The sequence below is a fragment of the Aulonocara stuartgranti genome, assembly GCF_965226115.1.
Source record: "Aulonocara stuartgranti genome assembly, chromosome: 19".
In the NCBI taxonomy this organism is placed as follows: Eukaryota; Metazoa; Chordata; class Actinopteri; order Cichliformes; family Cichlidae; genus Aulonocara; species Aulonocara stuartgranti.
The window spans coordinates 2791381-2814061 of NC_138955.1; the positions used below are offsets into that span (position 1 = coordinate 2791381).

The 22681-nt window shown below is 38.8% G+C and overlaps 1 protein-coding gene across 1 annotated transcript; it reads left to right on the plus strand.

Annotated features, from left to right (window-relative positions):
* The first annotated feature begins 697 nt into the window (after positions 1–697).
* LOC309696087 (E3 SUMO-protein ligase ZBED1-like) lies at positions 698–2281 on the plus strand. The gene is made up of 2 exons (XM_082517182.1): positions 698–1171; positions 1261–2281. The coding sequence occupies exons 1-2, from the start codon at positions 722–724 to the stop codon at positions 1651–1653; spliced, it is 843 nt and encodes a 280-aa protein (XP_082373308.1). The 5' UTR covers positions 698–721; the 3' UTR covers positions 1654–2281.
* The last annotated feature ends 20400 nt before the right edge of the window (positions 2282–22681 follow it).

Sequence of the window (22681 nt, forward strand, 5' to 3'; positions counted from 1 at the left end):
GAGAGAGGGGCTTGCGTGTTGGGATCTCCCTGAAGACAACCTTGTCTGCATAACGACGGACAACGCGTCAAATATGGTGAAAGCAGCACAGCTGAACGAATGGACCAGGCTCCAGTGTTTCGGACACAGATTACATCTTGCTATTGGTAAGTTACTGCCGTGAGAGAGAGAGAGAGAGAGTGTGTGCGTGTGCATGCATGTATGTGCGAGCCTGTGTATCACTCTCTCCTACAAACACACCACACTATTATTTATCTTGTTCTTTACTGCTGTTAATTCTAGATATGTTATGTCAACCCCACCCTGATGTACCCACCTCTTCTTATGTATTTTCTTTTTTGTTTTTGTCTTATGGTCTTATGTTCTTGTATGTCATGATGTATGTAACAGTAGCTTTGGCAACACTGTTCCCATAGTCATGCTAATAAAGCAACTTTGAATTTGAGAGAGAGAGAGAGAGAAATGGTGAAACCTTGCATCATAACTGCAATTGTATGTCTAACACTAATTTTACTTTTTACTTTATTTTTTTTTCCCTCCAGAAAATGCAATCAAAGATGGTAGAGTATCAAGAGCAATTGGGCTGTGCAAGAAGTTGGTGGGGCACTTCTCGCACAGTTGGAAGAAAAAGGCAGCACTCACTGAGGCACAGAAGGAGCTTAAGCTTCCTGAGCACTCTCTCATTACTGAGTGCCCTACAAGATGGGGGTCCAAAGAGAAAATGATTGCCAGAGTGCTGGAACAGATGAAAGCCATATCGCAGGTATTGACAGGTGACCGACATGCACGCTCCCTCATCCCAACCTGGCAGGATGCTGAAGTGTTGGAGTCCATTCATAAGGCACTGCATCCTCTCTCCGAATTTACTGATGCTCTTTCTGGAGAAGAGTATGTGAGCATCTCCTACCTCAAGCCAGTTCTCCATCTTCTGGCAACATCAGTCTTGGCTGAAGATGCTGCGGACACTGATCTGACTAGATCAATTAAAACCAAGGTCCTGGCATACCTCAACGACAAGTATAGTGACCTCAACACCCAGGAGCTTTTGGATGTTGCGTCGTTCATGGACCCTAGGTTCAAAACGCAATACATCAGCGCAGACAACCTTCCTGCCATTAAGGCCCGACTGAAGACAGAAATGGTGGAATCGGCTAGACGTACACATAATCAGGTAAATCCTTGAAAATTATATTTCCACAAACACATAATATTTAAAAATAAGCTAACTGCAAAACTAATGTCTCTCTTCCCATCTGGCAGGAGAAGAGGTCTCGCACTGAAACTGCTCAAAATTCTCCAAGTGCACAGGCCTCTGGGGGAAAGGCAAAGAAGACTATTGGTAGTCTTTTTAAAACCAGTGCGGCCTCTTCAGCTTTGCCTCTGCCACTTGAAGATGTCGTGGAGGCAGAGTTGAATAGTTACCTGTTGACCCCTGTCATTGACGGAGAGGATGATCCCTTAGCCTGGTGGAAGGTGCACAACATTCACTTTCCACGACTGTGCAAGATGGCCCGCAAATATCTGTGTGTGCCAGCCACAAGTGCCCCCTCAGAGCGTCTGTTCAGCACTGGAGGGAATATAGTGACCTGCACTCGCTCATCCTTAAAGCCAGCAAAAGTAGATATGCTAGTCTTCCTAGCAAAAAACCTGTGAGCTAGGATGATTATGGCTAACTGAGCCATACTCATTGTGCACTTTAGTTTGTGCTGTGTTGCTGTTACTTACTGCAGATAATCAAGATGTTCAGCCAGTTTTAATTTAAAGGCGTGTTTGTGTGTGTGTGTTTACACAATTGTTATTATGTTTGCACCTTATGTGTAATGTTACTGACTGCAGAGATCAGTAAGATGTGTGCATTTTTTATTTATTAGTTTTATTTATTTAATATTATTTTTTAATTGAATGACTGTCTAGTAGTTCACAGATGTCGAAAAACTGAGTGTGGTAAAGCCACTGATTTATTTTATTTATATTTCTGCAATCTGCACATTGTACTGACTTTCATTTTAATGTTTACACCAGGGTTCCTTGTCAGCACTTTATGCTCAGATGTTTGTAAGCTAAAAATAAACTATTGTGTATGTTCAAATATACTGTTGTGATTGAAGAAGTTAAATAAAAATGTCAGTCATCAATTCATGCATCACCTCATGTCATCATAACAGAGGTCTGTCTTCCAGGAAAGAACAGTTTAAAATTAATGTAATATAGTATTGGCCATACTATATGATGTATTGCTTGTCTTTGTTTAATAATACAGAAGACAAAGACCTTAAAAAATAATCGCATATCGCATCGCAATCGCAATATTGGGGCAAAAAATCGCAATTAGATTATTTTCCATAATCGTTCAGCCCTAACTCTGACCGAAAGGTATATCTACCCACTCATGCCCATAATATCTTTGTAAAATGATGAGATCCAGCAGTGCTGCTCAAACTGATGTGTCAGCGATCCTAACTGCTGTAATAGTCATCCCTTTTTTTCCGTATTATTCTGGTGCACTTTCAAGGACACGTATGGGAAAGCAAGTTTACATCTAATACGCTTAGGTCTGTTGACCTTGGACATAATGACCACCGCCTCTATCAATCACCAGCTCAACCAAGAACAAGAGAAAATGATGCTGGCTAACAACATTATCACAGCAGTTGTTCACATCTCATTGATTTGACAAAAGCCATCATTCAGCAGTGTCAGTCACATGGGCCAGTGCTGTGTTATAGAAAGGATGGGTACGCACAAAATATCATATTTTGCAGTGGTCTCTGTCATTATAATTTAAAACCATTTCTGTCAGTCCGAAATGCAAAATTATTATTAGCCGATAACGACGTGCAAGTTGGTACAAATGCTGCACACAGGAAAATAACTCTGCAGTCGTCAGATACATGTTTTTGTTATGCTTTGGAAATATATTATACATGAATGTTTGTTACATTACATCTACTATTGTGCCAATCTTGTTGCTATTGTTATTGTTTGTATGCCAGAGATAAAGTGTAAAATACTCTGATATTCACTACATGTCTCAACCTTTGTATGTTTTTTGTATAAATAATTTTGAATCCGCTAATGCATCCTGAGAACTGTGTTGCCAAGTTGAAAATATGCACACAGTCATCAGAAAAGGCATCTCTGTAACAGCAGAAGTTTCGACCGTCTGCTGCTATGGCTCATTTATGTGTGTGCTAGCAGGATGCTTCACAAGTGTGCACCTACTTCTTTCTTTCCAGGAGTTGAAGTACAATGTTGAGAGAAAACCCAAAAAACCCAGTTGCTTCACCTCTGCAGACCTCAGTTAGCATGTGAAATGTTGACAGAACAATTAGAAAAAGACTGAATAAGTATGACGTTTTTGGAAGAGTTTCCAAGAAACAGCCTCTTAGCTTAGTAGGAATGGGAATGGAGAACCAGTTCTTGTAGAGAACCGGTTCCCACTAGCTCAATTACTTGAAATTGTTAGTCTGGCTGCCTGTCGATCCTGCTTATCGATTCCACTTCAATCAGCTTTTTTCAGTTTGTTGGAAGAGGAAAATAGTGATGCAGTCTGCACTGTGGATATGAAAATTACTTTTACTTTTATTGCACAAAAGGACCAGCGTGATGGTAAAAGTAACTGCATCCAAGACAGAAACAGCTGCATTATGCTCCAAAACTTGGGTCTTTGCAAGCACCTGCACAGACAGCATGCTAATGGTAAGAAAGCCAAGAACCCAGAGTGAAGATAAAACTGAATAAATACTGACTTTGCTGTGTGTTCATACCTAAATACTAAGAGAAAGATCATATGTGTGTCCTCATTAACATAGAGATTTTTGTTGCTGTGTGGGGCTGTAGCCTCAGGTTTGTAGTGTTAAATAATAATTATGAGACCGTGTTTAAAGTCGTTTTACATTTCACAAAAGAACACAGAAGTTATGTAATGAGTAGTGTAATGAATTACTTTTAAGTAATGTACTGCATTACAAAAGTATTTAGTGTAATATGTGTAATACACATAAAAAGGGGGGAAATACCTCCAACACGCACAAGCATTTGACCACACAGCATGTAATTAATTTGCACTAATGTAATGTTTGATATGACTGGCTGCTTAGCAATGGTGGTGATCCTCAAATCAGAGCCAAAGACAATCCAATGAGAATCGCTAAGAAAATTGAATCATTATATCGGAAATCACTAAATTCTTATCAGTTCCCATCCCTACAGCTTAGGTTTGCATCTTTAAAAAACCCCCACAAGATTTCTGGAGCAATGTCCGTTGGACAGACAAGACCAAAGCGGAGGTGTTTGGCTACAATGAACAGCACCGTGTTTTGTAAAAACCAAACACAGGACAACATGGCAATGATCCCAATACACCAGCAAATTTTCCCCATAATGACTGAAAAAAAAATCGATGTATTGCAATGGTCCAGCCAAAGCAAAGACCTCAACCCACTGGAAATGCTGTGACCACACCTCAAGAGAGCTGTGTATAAACAAATGTCTGCAAACATGGTCTACTGGCCACCACTGTGTGTGCATTGTTAGAGGACACTAGTTCACCAAAAAGAAGTGCTTAAAGGAAACAGGAACTAGAATCAGGAAAGATTTTGCATTTTGAATGCAAAGACAAAGATAAAAATCACAGTTTTTGAAAAGGTTGTTATAAAACAATTTTTGCTTTATGAGTGTACTTTAAAGATAATACATAAAATATATTTCATAGATTTTGAAATAGATCTTTAAATATAATTTGACACAATACATTAATACCGACAGAGCTAGTTTTGCAAACAAAGCCACATATGACTATAGAAGTGCTACTGAATAGGGTTTTATGATAAAAACAACAAACAAAAAAACAAAAACAAATAACCTATTCATGTGGAAAATTGTTCAGCTATAGAAAGTAATGGCTTACAATAAATAGCAACGATGTGTGCCAGCAATTTCCACCCGAGTCAGAGTGAGAGAAGTGAAATCTTTCTCTGTGTGCAAGATGGACGATTCAGAAATCTGTCAAAAAATGGAAAGAAAAAAGAGAAAATGCTTTTTAATGTTTTGATTAATTATTGATCACACTAGAATCCCCCCCCCTCCCCACTGCTGCAGCTCTTGCACAAAGCCCACACACTGTTCAGCTCTGAAGCAGACAGTGGCACGCCCCCATCCCCTGCAAGATACTGATGTCACACTATTCATCATCTCCTATTGAGGGTCAATGAGGGAATGAATTCACCTACAGGGGTCTCCAGCGGTAGCTCCCTAGACACCTTTCCTGCCCTCTTGTCGCCTGTGCAGTGTCCCAGGGGAGGTTTCAATTAAACAACCTGAATGTTTGGGACATTTTAATCCCTCTACCACCTCGTTTATCTCTGCACCCACACCTCTAGAGCACAAGAGTGGAAGAGTGCATCTGTGGATAAAACTATCTCTCTCTTCATTTTGTGTACTTCAAAACCGAGATTAGAGGTGCAGTGTGTATACAGCACGACTTCTTATTCCTATTTAAACACTATACTAGGAGAGTTTAGTAGGATCTGCTCTGCAGTGCTGTTAGTGCTGTTAGGCTTTATATAAAAAAAGAAGGGTTGATGATGTGATGGGTAATCTTTGTTTATTAGCTTCTTGATGGAACGTCTATTGGGGCCACACGTGCATTTGTGTGCACAACAGCAACTTTAAAGTAGTTATATATAGAATAAGATATATTTATGTGCATTAAAAATATAAATAAGTAGGAGAAAATTTGTTTCTGCACATTTTATACTCACAAATTTTTTTTAGGTTAGCGACAGAGCGAAGCAAAGGTGTGAAAATCCAATTTCTGTCTTTCATTTCAGTTTCAGTTAAACTGCTTATTCATTCAAAGTTAGATAGCTAATCTTTTATTGTAGGTGTTTTGCGCTTCCCTTGTCCTTGTTAAGCTACTTTAATATGTCACTCTTAGAGAGTTTGAGTTGCAATAACAAGACATCCTTACTGTCAGCCTGCTTCAAGTCCTATCCGGTTGTTCAGTCTGACGTCACTAGCCGTGTCTGGGCCTAAACTCCGCTGCAGGTCCATATATCAAACGATCACTATGGCATTACTGAGAGTTGAAAAACTGTCTAAAGTCTTTCATCTTTAATAAAATGATCAGCGTTCTGCTCTACCAGGTGTAACAATTGAGTTTAACATCCAGGCATCCATGAAAACGGAATTTATGACATTTAACGGAGTTAGAAGTTAGCAGGGAGTTAGCTCGCTAGCTTCTATCTAAATACAATATAGCATGTCCTGACTGCGGGGTTTTGGAAACAAATTCAAACGTACAGCTCTGTTATCACTTCCAGCATAAATGAAGACAGAAAACTAAACAGCAGTGACGTTTGTAGGGTTACTGAAGTTTGGCTAGCTGGTATATAATGATGTGCTACGTGACCGCTAGCGACACAGCTATGTTAGCATAATATAAACAAGCTAACTTTTTTTCCACTCGATAAAAGTTACCGTGAGTGTTCTCGGTGGTCAAGAACAAATGTAATCGCATGGCAGGATGCTGTAAAAGGACCAAACTTCAGCCAGGAGAACAACTGAGATAATCCATCCACAATATGAGGTTAGTCATTCATATACTGCTGCATGGGCTGGGCTGTAGCTACATCCTAAGGTTTTAAAAACTGAGCTTAAATAAATGATTAGCGGTAATAAAAGCCGAGGGAGGTCAACAGGGATCACTGACTGTTTTAGGAGCTTTTTGAGATCAAATAGAAGAAAATACATAACATTAAACATGTTAACAACACAAAAGCCATATTAAACGCAGACTACTTTAGGCCCAGAAGTAGGATTCGTCACGTCATCACTGAACAACCGGATTGTGGTTCATTAACTATTCATCTTAAGACTGTTTGTCCGAGAGAAAATGATGCCGTGATCTTTGATGATTGAACTGAAAATCTATGTGTTCGTACTGTCTGGTTTTTAAAACATATGCTCAGCTTGGCTTTGGATCGCATCTAATTGAATTCATGGTTTTATGGTGTGTGTGTGTGGTTTGCTCTGCGTAACCAGGCGCAATTCTTTGGCTTGTGATTTGCTGAGAAACAGCTTGTTAATGGTCAATTGATTAGGACTTAATGGGAGTATTGATTGAGGTGATCTAGAATGCAAATTTTTCATCCACTGTTCTCAAGTCAGAATAGCAGGGATGTCTGTGCAGGTCATGTGTTAAATGTACATCATTAGTGTTCTACTTTCAGCTCCTCACTCAACTGCCAACCGAAGCATGTGGAGATTAGGGCTGAAGAAAATTAACCTGAACAATCTTCTCTGTAATCATTTAGTTCCACAACTGTTACCGCAGATTTGTGTGATGCTCATTAAAATGATCTGTATTCTGGCTTTGTGCTTTCATTTGGTTTTGCATTTTAGAAAAGCACAATTTGCATTTTAGAAAACTGTTTTTGGTTGTGCCTTTCTTCCTTTGTGCAGTAAGGGAGACATACATTTCAAGTGCTCTTTTTAGTATGCATGTCTGTGTAAATCAATACTTAATGTATCCTTTCTCTTCATTTTCACTTTCCAATTCACAGTCTAATGCACTCTTCATTAAAGGGAGCTACCTGCTTTAATTCACAGAAAGGGGAACAGCAGCAGCATTTCAAGTCATTCAATTAATTCCGATCACACACCACTCCGACTGCCTTTAAAACCTTTTTAAATCAAAGGAACACACATAAAGATAGCATACTTCAGTTTTTCTGTTTGGCACTTTCTCTTGCTGTCTCTGTAATGTATACAGTATTGTCCATCAGTCTGTGTGGCAGACAGAGAACCGTCTAAAGACAATCAGTGTGTCTTTGGTAAAGGATGAGAGTGCCCAAAAGACAGAGAGATTCATCACTCATCAGACACTGTTAGGGAAATTTAGGAGCTTAATTTTGTCGTTCCAGGCGGTTGAAACAGTCAGTGATTCAACATTGTTATACCAGAGACTGATGTGTCCTTTATAACTGATGCGCAGACGGGCAGCAATTTCTCAAGGAGAGGAATGGTCTTTCATGGTGGAGTTAATGATGTCATGCTGATGGTGGCTGGGGATTTTCTTTCTTTCTTTTACTACTTGCAAAGGTATATGACAATACTAGTTGTGAAGCATTTGTTGATTAACCTCTAAATCTTGACTATCAGCATAAATGCGTTTCAGCACAATGCTGCAATGGTTAGCACTGTTTCTTCAAAGCGAGAAGCCAGCTCGGGCTTTTTCTGGGTGGAGTTTGCATGTTTTCTCTCTGCCTTCATGGTTTTCTCCAGGTACCTCAGCTTTCTCCCACAGTCCAACGATATGCATATTAGGTTACCTGGAGATTCTTAATGTGCTGTGAACCCTGCCCCAAGACAGCTGGGATAGGCCCCAGACCCTGCTCCTGCAATCCTTAATTGGAGAAGAGGTTAAGAGGATGAATGGATGGATTCAGTAGTATACTTCCACTAAGTCATTAATCTAGCCATCATTTAAGTCATTTATTTCAGCTGTTCCCTTTCTTGTAGACTATCGTCTACAATCATGGCTCAAGAGTTGGCAGTTAGTCTTGTAATCGGAAGGTTGCCAGTTCGAGCCCCGGCTCCGACTAGTGTGGTTGTGTCCTTGCAAGACACTTCACCCGTTGCCTACTGGTGGTGGTCAGAGGGTCCAGTGGCGCCAGTGTCCGGCAGCCTCGCCTCTGTCAGTGCGCCCCAGGGCAGCTGTGGCTACACTGTAGCTGCCATCACCAGTGTGTGAATGTGTGTGTGAATGGGTGGATGACTGAATGTCGTGTAAAGCGCTTTGGGGTCCATAGGGACTAAGTAAAGTGCTATACAAATACAGGCCATTGACCGTAAATATTGCCTCTGTTTTGGTTCTAGGTTTTGTTTTTATATTAATATCTTTATTTGGGGATTATAGACTGAATTCACAAAGTAAAACTTTAGTGTATGCTAAACTTCTGTTGCTTTAGTCAGTGTCAAAGTGGTTTTATTTATATCTGAACAAAGACCAGATAATGTGATTCCAGTCTCATGCTGAAAGTTAAAAGATAAGCCCGCTTCTGTATTACTTGGGTCTTAAGATATGAAGGTGGTTGATCTTTATATTGCTTCTGTACTTGTACCTGGATCTCTATTTTAATAGGCTAATTACTGGGCAGCTAGCTTGACGGACTGCCTGAGTCAGAGGCTCCTTTCGGTGTGAATGGGCTGCAGCCTTTGCCGACTGACTGAAGACAGCTGGCTGCGTAGCGTGCTTTTTAGAGATGTCAGAGGAATCCTTTTCTAATCTTCTGCTCTCCTGCTGGGAGCCTGTTGTGGAAGAGGTTTCACACAGAACATATGACATTGTTGATAAGGGGACTCAATACGATTTGGTTAAATTAAAAAAGGGATCACTTTGGGTTATTAGCCAACTGTTTGTCAGAATGTTATCGCTCTCAATATGATACTTATTCAAAGGTGTTCAATGCCTCCGGCTGTCACTTGGGTTTTTCTCGTGAAGCAAATGTAGCATTTCATGAAGAAGGGACGATAGACGGCGCTCGGGTTGAATCATTTATATTCCTCATCCATGTGTGGGTGAAGTGTGTTTATTCAGAGGTGTGAATGAAATCAGATCTCTGGGGTTTGCAAGTAGTTATCTCCTGGTAGACCAGGACAAAAAATAATAATTTCCACATGATTTACTGTGATGCAGATTCAGGCAGGACAGAGAAATCTTTGGCTTCAAGTGTACCGAATAATCCTACTGTGTGGTAGTCAAGTGGATGCCTATGTTCCTCTATACTGGATAATCACATGCAGTATCTGAAAGAAATTGCCCATTGGTGACCTTTTGTTTTGCTTCTATTGAAATTTGTTAGGTTAGATTAGCAGTGAAAACAGTGTGGGAGCACCGTGCTAATTGCTCTGCGCTTAGATAAGCATCTTGGAAAAGTTCCAGACATGTAAATTATTAGCACGCTCAGCTTTAACTACCAAAACACTGATACATCGCTGAACACATGGAGGCCAGACTTGGGCGATATTTTGGATAAACAGACCCCTGCGTCTTTTTAAACAGAGACACACAGACGCACACACATTCATATCTATACACACAAAGTGGGTGGTATGATATGACTTTCACCTTGCGAGAAGCATCATGAATCTCTCTGAAAAGGGAAGAATGGGTGCCATCAAGATGAGAGAGCTGACTTTAATTCACTGGTGGGCCGGTGGAAAGGGATATGACATGTTGATATTCCATATATTAGGGGAAAAAAGTGCTCTAAGCCTTGTGTTATGAAGTGCAAGGAGAGGAGAGAGAGAGTAGGCAGCTTGCAAACATGGCATGATAGCTGTTCTTTCCACATATGCTTACATTTTACCTAGAAATGTTTTGTCCAGTATAATTTGAATAGATATCAATTCTTAATATACATATTGTTTAAAAAAGAAAAAAGAAAAATGAAAGTGGTGCTAAAAGCAACAGAAGCTCAGACATATACTGCTATCAACCGAGGATATCAGCAAAATAAAAATGCTGTGTTCTGAAGGGGGCTCAGCAGAAGCAGAGCCTGATTGATTTGGCTGTAACGGTGACAAGCTGCCTCCCCTGAGTTTTACTCTGCATAATTTTTTGATTAATGCTGTGCATCCCAAAATCGCTCCACTGCAACACAAAATCGAATTAAATCACCTGGATATAATCCGTAATTGATTGGAAGTGTCAAAGAAGAGGTGAAATATCATTAATATCTTAAAGGATTTTTCAGAATTGTGGATCAAGTGTTTTCTTTAAATATGTATTGTGTTTATTTGGCACTCAGTGAATGTTATTGTGCTGGTTGGAGGTATCAGGATGTCACATGTGAACTATCAGCGCTGGATATCATCTTCTTTCAGTCCCTATTTCACCTTGACAGATGCTTTTGTCACTGCTCCCAACAGGCCAAATTCAGATGTACGTTTCATTGTCGCTCGTTGTTGTGTACCAAATCAGAAGCTAGATTACTAAAGCATTAAATGAAAGCACTGTACTCTGCTATCCACTTCACAGTGTATGACTATGTTTCAAATCAATACTATAAATTATTGAAGGCGTGGGATGGGATATGCCAAATGATATTCATTGAAGGGAATCGTGTTCCCCTGGGCTGTCAATAAAGCGGTGCATGTTCTTTCACTCCATCTTTTGGCAAGCCTATTGTGAATTGGAAATTCCTACTTTGTCAGAGTGTATTTTTAATGAATAATAATTGCAGATTTTCATAATTCCTTTCTTACAACAGTGTACTGCATCAGTGATTTATCCTCTTAAATCTGGCTACCTGGTTCTACCTACCCCAGTAACAAGCTGACGACTCACTGTAACACATAATACATCAGGAGCCTAAAGGTGTGACTGTTTGTCCTATTTAAGCTCCATAGAGGCAAGTTAGAACTGTATGTTTTTGTGCACCGGAGAGTGAGGATTAAGAGGAAAGACTAGCTAGAGCAAAGTGGCATGTTAGCAACATTATCAAGCAAATCCAAAATGCTATAATGTTTAATCAAGTCTGACAAGATTCTAAATAAATGGCAATAAGAAACAGTTGTGGTGAAACGACATCTTCTTACTGTGATGGTTGTAGCATATGTTTGAATGCCTGTTGCCTAACTGCTCCCTAGATGTGTTACTCAATCTAAACAAAAGCTACTATATAGACTGCTGCCTAGGGTTTCTGGATTATCAACATCTATAAAACTTTAGGGAACTATTTTATGATGCTCAAATATTTACATATTATATATATCAAGTGTACTAGCTGTTGACTTTGTTTCAGAGCATTTATGGAAGTTATTTGAAAATACATTTTGCTAAATAAATTTCAGTCTCTCTCTCTATATATTATATATGATATGTTTTTGTAAGCCATAAAGTCATCCATCATAACATCCAATCATCTATCATTTCACAACTGCTTATCTAACTGGGTTCACCAGGGGGTGGAGCTTATCCCAGCTGATGCTGGGTGAAAGGAACTGCAGATCCTGGACAGGTTGAGCTAGCACAGCTATAAGCAGCAGTTCATGCTTGCACACCTATGGATGACCAATCTAGATTATAGTTATTCCAACATGCATGTGTTTGGACTGTGAGAAAAACTCACTCAGGCACCAAACATAGTTACCTGTCTAAAACATAAAGCCAATGTAGGTATTTTATACCTTTAATTTTTTCTAATGATCACGAGGAAGTGAATCTAGTGGGTACCAAAAGTAGTCCGATTATACATTTGAAAGACTTGATCTATGTACCATATATGCTTCCGGTGTGCCGAAGTCAAATCCACCCCTCGCTCATCATATCCAGGTTCATAATGCTAAGATCAAAATAGCAAAAATGTTTAGCTCAGTGTTTCTCTCACTTGTTACTGTTGACATCATGCCCATCTTTTATTTGCAAGTGTTTTGGCACGGCTAATCGCTAGACAACAATGCTGCCCATCTTTTTAGCAACAACAACAAAAGATCTTTGTGGGAAAAAAAAAATCCCTTTTAATAGTCACTGGCATTGCATCTTAAGCTATAATTGAAAACAAACATTTTCTTCATTCTAGAATAAAATTGCATATTTGTAACAAGGCATTTCTTTTTAATAAAGACTTAATTTCATTAGGTATGTTAGTTGACACTAACGCTAACTATTTTCTCTTTTCTAGCAGGGGAAGTCATGATTGATTTCAACAGAAGGTTTAATGTGTGCAAATCTGAAATCCTGTGCTTCCATCACATCATAGGCACCTTTCTTGGAGCAGGCTTCGGTGTGAGTATCCCTCGTGTTTTGCTGACCCACCATTTGCAAGGAAGTATGCAAGGTAAATAAGAGTAATAAATTATGGGCTGTGAAGGTCCAGCAGTGTCTTCACTGATGTGTGACAGGCATTATTATTCTGCCTGTCAGTATTACACACATAAGTGAGCAGATGATGCCTTATGAGTAGGAGTATCCTGATGGAGACATCAATATCCACATCCTTGGCCTCATTCAGTCCATCTCACCTTTTTCCACCATGTATGTGTACATGGGAGAGGAAAGTTTATGAATCATCCATAATCCACATATTCATCCTATAATATCTTTCTTGTCTTTATCAGAACAGACTTGCAGTGCTGTGGTCTTAATTCTTAATACAAAGCATATGCTTGTAATATTTATAACTAATTTAAAAAATGCTTGTAATGCCCTAAATTTCTTGCATTAAAACACATCCATTCTTCACCAGTAGGATTCATAAAATTTATGCCCAGTATATTTTTTTTAATGATAAATTAAATCTTGAACTTATTTATAAGAGGTGTAATTAACATTTTTTTTATTTTTTTAATGAAAATAAGTTAATGTGCAAGAATATATTCAGTGTATGTTTACTGTTGGGTTTAATTAAAGCAAAGAAATGGGTTTGAGATATACGGGCTTATTGCAGCACAATAATAAGCTATCCTCTCTTCCTTTTCTGCTTTTTAAAATGCTCATTCTCTTTGTAGCTGAATTTCATTGTGTAATCATTATGTCCTGCTGTGAGCTTGGCTGTGAAGAGGCACTTGCTCCGTGCTGCTATACACATTATTTACTCACCGCCATTTTTCTTCACACTCATGTCCCCACCTCGCTCCTTTTCTTCACTCTTTGTCCCCTTCCATGTGCAAGAGTAGATAATTTCTTGGCTTTTCTCTCCACCCATCTTGAGTAAATCCTGGATGACAGTTTAATGGCCCTAAGACATGTGAGGATGGAGTCTATATAGAGAGGACTGAAATCTATACCCAGCTGACCGAGAGATGAGCAATTGAAAAGAGGTGAAAAGAATGGGGGATAATGTGCCTGAAATGTGTGAAGTGTGTCAGTCTCTTCTGTGAGTTTGCAGCCGGATTCACTGCAGAACATGGAAAAGCAGAACAAAATGAAATTCCCCCCAAAACTATGTCAGACATGCTTGCTGCGATGTTTTATGAAGGGTGCCCTACCTGTTTATCAGAAATTTCACTCTTATTAAATGATTAGTTCAACAATATGTGAACATTTGGCTTCTTTTTAAGTTTTAGAAGAGTAGCGTGATGCCACTCAATTGTATTTAAAAAGTGTAACACAATACACGATGATTTCTACTTAGCATAAAGATGCAGAATTTCAAAGGTAGCCTATAGGCCAGCAGATAGCCTAACATATACCATATGCCAAATGTTAAAAAGAGCTTTAGAAGTAATACAAAGATTTTGATGCCTTTGGATAGAAGCAGCTTTTCTGCCATGTCTGAAGTCTTTAACTTTATATCTACCATACAAACCTGGTATTGTGGTACTTCAAATCTAACTCTAAGAAACCAAATGTGATGAATTCCCAGAACTACTGCTCCATTTCCACTCCAAATGCCATATATTACATGTGACTGCAGGAAAGCTGAAATATCGTATCTTCTGTAAGTGGTTCAGCTGAACATATGTACGTCATCTTGTGAAAACACGACAATGAAAGATTAATTAAGTTTGGAAGCAAAATTAAGCTGTGGTCAATGAAATGGTTATTAGCAAATCAGCATCAACAACTTGTCAAATACGAGGCAATGCTCTGAATCTACACTCCTATGGCAGATCCTTCGTGGCTTGTGAAAGAACAGCCACCACTGTTGCGACAGGGATATAAGGACACTGAGTTAAAGAGTGATATGTGATAATTGATAAGTGATATATATGATACTAAAATCATTTTTGATATTTCTGTAATAGTTAATCCACCACTATGCACAAATTCTTTAACAGAAAAAAGTAAAGCACATTAAGATTAGTGTGATGAGATTGCTTACAGTCTGAGTTATGGGTTTACTGAAAGAGCAACGATGAAAATAATTACCTTGCTTCTCTTTTGACTTCTCCCTTTATGGGTCGCCACAGTGGATCACCTGCCTCCGTCTCACTGTATCCTTAGCGTCCTGCTCTATTACACTGCTCAGCCACTGAATGTCCTCCTTCCCTATATCCACGAATCTTCTCTGTGATTTTCCTGCCTAGCAGCTCCATATTCAACATTCTTCATCCAGTATAGCCACTATTGCTCTCTCTCCTTGAATAAGTTACTTCCAAAATACATATACAATAACTTAACGACATAAAATACACTGTAGTTTAAATTATTGCAGATCAATGCATGTATTGACTACTAATTACTGAAATACGATCCTTTATACATTCAAACTGCCCATGTAGCACTTAAGGTAGGAAGTCTGCACTATCCCACATTCTGTATCCCCATTAACATGATTGTTGCTCAAAGACTGATAAATGCATTATAATCTTGATCTGTTTTGATCTGTCATAAGGTGAAAGTAACTTAATCATTGTGCATTTCTCATGATGCCTTCAGAGTGAATAGGTTTAGAGCATTAGAACTGAAACGTGGGGAAAAATAGATACAGTGTTGCTATAATCACATGCAGTCACACATGTTGAGGTTCAGTATCTTGCCTAAGGACTCTTTGACAGCTGGGGTCCAAACCTTAACCCAGTCTATGTTTTGAGACACAGCGGTTCCAAACATATAGTCAGAACAAGACTCAGTTCTTAAAGCAGTATTACTTGTGCCAGTGTAACTGAGAGAAACTGGAGAAAAATGGTGTTGCAGTTCTTGAATAATTCTGTTAAATCTCATCTGTCGACTATCCATTAAAGCAGAGATCCAAATGTGATGTGATTTTTATGCAACTGGCAAAACATCTGGTTTAAGAGGGATTTACATAGATTCTCACTCAGCATATCATTTTGCCCTAATATATGCTGATGGACATCTTTAGCCCAACATCTAATCTCAGTTATGCTGCATGCGCACATCACAAGATAAGGAGTGCATATCCTTGTGAATTATGGAAACGGTGCCATTTGATGAAGCCTTGGAGGTTTACGTTCAGCTTCCTGTCTGAGTTGTCTTCAAGAAGCACAACTGGGGATCCACAGTGTTAAAATTCCTCTTGAAGTTTATTAGCGCTTTAACCTTTGATCGCTTATGAAAGAACAGTAAACTTTATTGCACTAGCATATTATCAAGCTTTCCCTCATGGCTACTATAAATGCACTGGCTTTATTTACTTTATTTTATCAAATTTTCCATTATTTTCTTCGTAGAAGTCAACCTGTTTGGTATATGAGGCTTTTCTTTTTTGTATCCACCTAGAGAAAAAGTGGCTACACTTTATTACAGTTTTGTTCACATATTCATTACTTGGAATTTTCGTCATCCGTAATCACATTTCCTTGGTATTTGAGTAGGATAATATATCTGTGCACTTGTGAAGTCTTACACACATATCCTAGACAAACACACACCTCTCTTTATATAATTTACTTCCCAAGTAAATGAAAAATGGATCGCTCAGCAGGTCTCTAAATACTGGCTCCCAGGCATTACCTTTCATATCTTTACATATTGCTTAAATGGCTCTTTAATTGTTTGAGTGAATAATTATGGTATTTAAAGATTAACATCAACAGTTGGCTCGTGTTCAGATATGTAACAATATGACTCCACTGCTCTGTACTTTAGTCTTAATGTCAGACAGGACATTCTTAGCCCCATCTCCGAGCCCCTGCTGATTTCACACAGTAAAGTCATTAGATTCAATTTGGTTTTGTAAATGATGCACGGGCACCGTGGCTCCCATTCAAGGCAGCCTGGGTTTTAATTACCGTTAATTACAATTTGCATAAAGCTTTTTAGCAAACGGCTCCTGAAGCAGCTGTAATAATTATACATGTAAATGAATGGTAAGCTGATAAAGCCGTGCGAGTGTTCAAAATAGGATCTAGTTTTAAAAAGCCATCTGATAACAGAAAGTCAAATGGAAAAGAGCAGGATGAATGTGCCGCCACCATAAAAGAGCCGTTTGCTGAAATGTTGTTCACTAAAGAGAAGAAAAGTGGCCGTTTTGGTCATAGCTCATAAACCACGGCATATGCAGTCCAATGAAGAGAGGATACAGAGGTCTAATTGTTTTTGGTTAAAAAGTTGGTTATTTTTATGTCTCATTTGCTTTTTATTCATAAATTATCTGTTTGTTTGATTGTTGTTGTTTTTTTACAGTGAAATGATTATGGTGAAATAGACAATTTTCCAGAAAACATTCTAAAGTATTACAGGTCCCATTAATCTTAACAACTTTCAATCACAAAAAAACTCGCCTTTTAATTTATCACATTCAGACAAGTCTCCCTCATCTCCATCTATCACCTCCGCTGATGCTAAAAAGGACAATTAGACTTCATGTTGTAAACTGGAACCACACCTAAAACGTCTCCATCAGTACCCCGTCAGCACCACTATTAGGAGATAGCCTTCACTCCTGTTTTCATTGGCCATGTGTCTATGCCAAACGCTGTAGTTAAAAGGTGGCACTAAATAAATTGGGCTCCACTGAGATAACCAAGGCTGAAAACTGAAATCACATTTGATGGCAGTCATTAGCTTGGCTCGTTGGCCAAATACATCATGCTGTCACAATTTTGGCTCACAGATCCTATTAAATGCCATTAGTGAAGAGCATTTGAAGGCAGCAAATTACGCATGAGTTGCACAGATTTCCGCATTAGTATTTTCAAAATGTTTTCTTTGACACAAATTGTGAACTATGAGCACAGTATGTTTTTAGCTTTCCGTGTACACTCGTGAGTCATCCAGGTTTTTTACACTAAAACTAATTTAAAACATTCCAGTTGAGATGAAATTTGTTGGTTTTTTTTGGTTTTTTTTAGATTTTTTTTTATACCTTCACTGAGTGAGTGGGATAATGGATGTTTACAGTTTGGCAATGTTTTCAGCCAAAAACATGCGAGTCTAAAACTCATTTCAGCGTCCATCCTGGTCAAACAGGCTGACTTTTTAAGTTTGTATCGAAAGTGGATGTTGGTTTTGCATGTTCAAACTTTGTGTACTTCCTGTGATTTTGTGCGTTTTGTAGTAGATCTGTTGAAATAAGTCCTAATTTAGGGTCAGAACTTTTAAATGAGAGAAAACACTCTGATTAATATTCAGAGAATTATTTTATTTATGCAGCTTGAAAATGCTTTTTGCTCTCTGTAACCATAAGATACTTAAAATTACAGGGGACACCTGATCCAAGTGTTTTTGTTATTTTGAAACTGACAAGACGATTCAAGTATACTTTGAATATAATGTTAACAATACAATGACCACATGCATGTGAAGTGACATTTAAAATGAACCCCACTGTTACTCATTCATAACAAAAATGGGTGCAATTCTTAGAAACCTTTGAGGTCATTGTCAGCTGATAGCCGGGAGAGCTCTGACACAGAGGAGCCTCTGTGGAGTTGCCATGTGACCCTCTTTGGCCCCACGTCCCCTGCCACTGCTTGTGATGCCCTGGTGACAGCCACTGTCAGGGGAGGAGCCTGCGACCTTTGCTTAACTAATGGATCCTTCATCATGCCCTGTGCCTTTAGCATGAGCCCTGTGTTTATTGCTCTTTATTTTAAATTAAATCCACAGCAGTGCCCATCCATCATGGTCGCTCATGACCTTTACTGGAGGTGATGACTTGGCCCAGGAGAAGGCATCGCGCAGGTTTAAAGCAACCGACCGCACCAGAAGGGACAGTTTCTTTGACGTATGTCATCTCAAATGTCTCAAATGTAAACTAATTGCCTTGATCAAATCAAGTGTCTGGTAACCTTTATGATTTTACTCATTGCCAAATCATCTTTTTCCCTTATGGTTGACTATCTCAGGCAAGATGTATGGACGTTAACTCTGTGCTGCGCTTTGGCAAAATATCGATTGGCTTTTAATGGCTTAACATATCAAATTTGTACATGAAAGTGTGTATTTTTTGTCATGTATAAGCTCAGTTGTAGTGTACTTTACTAGTGTACTGTGTAGCTTTTGAAATCTTTTTTGTAAAATTCGATTTAAAATGACATTCCATCTTTCTACCATCTTTTCCATTGATGCTTGCAAGACATCTTGCACACAAGTGCAAAGATCATGCCACCTAGTTAAGGCATATTGAGTAACCACACTGAGGCTGGCCCTTGAAGTGAGCTGCTTGCCCTCAACAGTAAAGTGCTGTCTTAAGCTGGGAATGCTGATCACTGCTGTACTTTGCTTTCCCTGCTGAATAAGAGAGTGCCATAGTACTCTGTAGAGATTACTCTCTGCTGTGATAAAACATCAGCTATAAAGGAAGAGTTCCCCAGTGGCTGATAAGATCTGCCCTCTAGGCTTTCTCAGGAAAATTGAGAGAGTAGAAGAGACAAGAAAGTACTTACACCTCTTGCTGTACTTCATTTCAGTAAGACTTTGGAATGTTCTAAGCATCGGCTCCTCTAATAGTTTGTCATGTTCCATGTGGCTAGCTAAAGATCAACACATGCTCTTCCTTGAATCAAACAAGCACTAAGGAGGGATATAATTGGCTGCAATTATGAGCGCAGCATTTAGCTCAGAGTGAACATTCACTATGCAGCATGTGAGGCTTTTGACGTTTCTTGTCATCTTTTTAAAAATCACCACTTTTGCTTGCTCGAATAACTATCCATTTCCCTTTTTGCAAATTGTCAGAATTGGGATCACAGAGCATTTTTGTACCGTTTTTTTCCCTGTGCACATTGTAAAAGCTCTGCATTCTATGAGGCAGAGTGCTTTTATGGCACTTTTTTTCCTGTAAAAATGGATCTCAAAGAAAAGGAACAAATTACATTATGCAATTTGAGTGGTTTAATGTGGGATTAGAGCTTGCAATTATACCTGTATGGTGCAGAGATTTCATCCATAAAACCCACTTTACAGTGCTTTTGGGGGTAGTGAGATATTGTTATCTCTGCAAATGGAATATGTACAATGGAAAGCAAGATAATGATTGACAGGACACTGTACAATTATCCCAGTAATCAGCTCGAGCATGTTTTTAATAAAAGCCCCTCAGGCTGTGTTGAATGCTGCTGTTCTTGCTGGTCATTGCGTTGAAGAGCAAATATAGAAGATGCCCCTTTTTCCTTCTTATGAATAATTAACACTGCTATAAATATGAAATTAACTGGATCAGGACATTTTACTATTACTAATGGTCACAGATTTTAATTAATTCACTGAATTAACTTTGAGTTTGTACGTTTATTTTCATCTCTACCTCAGTGATCACTATCTAAATATACGTGTGTGGATGTTTGTGGATGTAGTTGTTGCAGGCATGTGAGCACAGGACAAAACATTATCAGGCTGCACAGGTCAGCTTGATACCCAAACCACAAATATGACTCACGCAGTTTTTTTTTTGAGTCTTTTACATATCAAGCAGGCTCCAGTAAAGAATATCAACCCATCCTCTCTTCTCTGACACACAATCTAAAAGATAACACGTGTACAGACCAGTGACATGATAATGGTTATCTATTTATTTTTATTATTTTTATTTACATTCTGGGGACTTTTGAGGACAAAAACAAGCCATAACCATCGCATTTTGCCTGAAGGCCTCGCTTAATTGTTTGTAAGGCTTGCCCGAGGCTAGGTCTCCTTTAAAGGAGTGTCAGTTTAATATTCTTTGAAGTGATGGAAACTCTGGCTTTGCTATAGTTGTGGGTGTTCATTGTCCCATGACTTGAAAAGAAGGAGCAGCTGGGTTTTCTTTGAAGTATTGAACTTTTTGTCCATCACATTTTATAGAACCAGCACAACAATGACTTAACAACTCAATGAGGTATCATTTGTACCACTAAAAGTTGAATTCTAGTTGATGTTGAACCATGGGGCAAGAGACCAGTGAACATTTTTTCTATACACTTTTGAAAGAATGAACATGAAATAATTCTTCAAAAACTTTGATGACGGCAACTCACAACTAAGATGTAAAAATTAATTATGATTAAATTAAATTAATGTTGCAGAACTGTTCTGTTATTGCAGAAAATGGTCTGATCATCGATAATTATTTGCTTTAAAAACTACTTCCAGCATAGGGTGTGAACATTTGGAGACCTGTTGAAGGTGTAGGTGACACAAGAAATACAATCCAGGAAGCCTGAAGTGTCACACTCTGCTTAAATCTAAGTGTTTAATAAATGTAATTTGTTTAAATTAAGAAAAACACTTGCTCCTTTGTAAATCCCTCTATGCAGTCCCGTGATTTAGCAGCTTGTCGAACAACTATTAGTGGCAGAAGTTTGAAGTAATCGTTTTCTATATAACGTATTACTTCGGTCTCCCTTAGCATTGAGGAATTTTGGGTCACTCTTCTTTGCAGCAATGCTGCAGGTCATTGGAGATAGCAAGCATTCATCTGACTGACCATTTGACTGGACTTTTACTGGAAACCTTGATTCTTTTCTTTTTCAGCCCTTCTGCTGTAGATTTGCTGCTGTTCTTGGGTTAATTGTCCTGCGGCATGACATGATTTTGGCCATGCTTGAATTGTCAGACACATTACTGTAGAATACTTTGGTATACAGAGGAGATCATGGTCGACACAGTGACTGCAAGGCGCCCAGGTCCTGTCGGTGCAAAACAAGCCCAAATCATCGCCCCCCTATCACTGTGTTTGTCATTTGGTTTGAGGTGTTTGTGCTGATGTGTGCTACCATTGTTTTTTTTTATTTTGCTTTGTTTTTTTAGAGGCTTTCTCCTGGCAACCCTTCCAAACAAGCCATACTTGTTCAGTTTTTTTCTAATTGTATCACCATGAACTTTAACATTTAACATGCTGAGTGATGCCTGTAGAGTCTGACATCTAGCTCTTGAGTTTTTGAAGTCTGACCTTGAGGTGAATTTGCTAGGGCGTTCGCTCTTGGGCAGATTGTGTTAACATGCATCTGAATGCTCCACACCAGCAGTCTGGTCTCTTTTCTATTTCTAATAACTGCAGATTTAAATAGGTGGGAAAAACACTGTGTGTCAAGATCAGTCTTTGCCAGCAGCCAGTACATAACCAGGGACATGTTGTTGCTGCTTCCATTTCTGCATATCAAATATAATGTTTCTGACAAATATAATCAGTGGTCTAAAAAATAACCATGGAGTCAAATCAGCCTCTCACTGACACTGTAGGTAAAGCTGAACATTAGTGCAGGTTGAAGTGTTGTTGGATTGGATTACATTAAATTGCCCAGGTGAAGCTAATATACTGATAAACCTGTGTAAGTGTTGTTTTAGTTCATTGTAGGAAAAAAAACATGTTGCATTTCCAATAACAGTGTGAGGTATCAACCATAAAATCAGTGTTGTTGCTTGTTTTTACCTGATTTCATGAGCTTTTCTTGTCATTTCTGAACTTACAGTTGTCTTCCTCCAGATGATGGGGACCTAGATGATGCCCCACAAAATGTATCAAAGTGCCTTGTAACAGCGTCTTCAAATAGCCCTGCTAAAACTCTAAGTATTCAGTGGATGTTTTTCATGAGCTTGTATACCTTTTACTGCTAATTTGCTATTCACTTTAAGAGCACGTTCGAAATTGCTTCATGGTTACAAGCCCATAGGTCAGTGACTTCAAGGTCAGTTTTATTGTTAGAATTTGAAACTAATGAATATGCGAAACAGAGTAGAAAGCTCCTGCACTATATGGCCTTTTATGAGCTCTGCAAAACCAAAGTTAATGAGGGTGAATATAAGCATTTAATTCATTATTTTAAAGGGACAGATATCTGCTTTAGC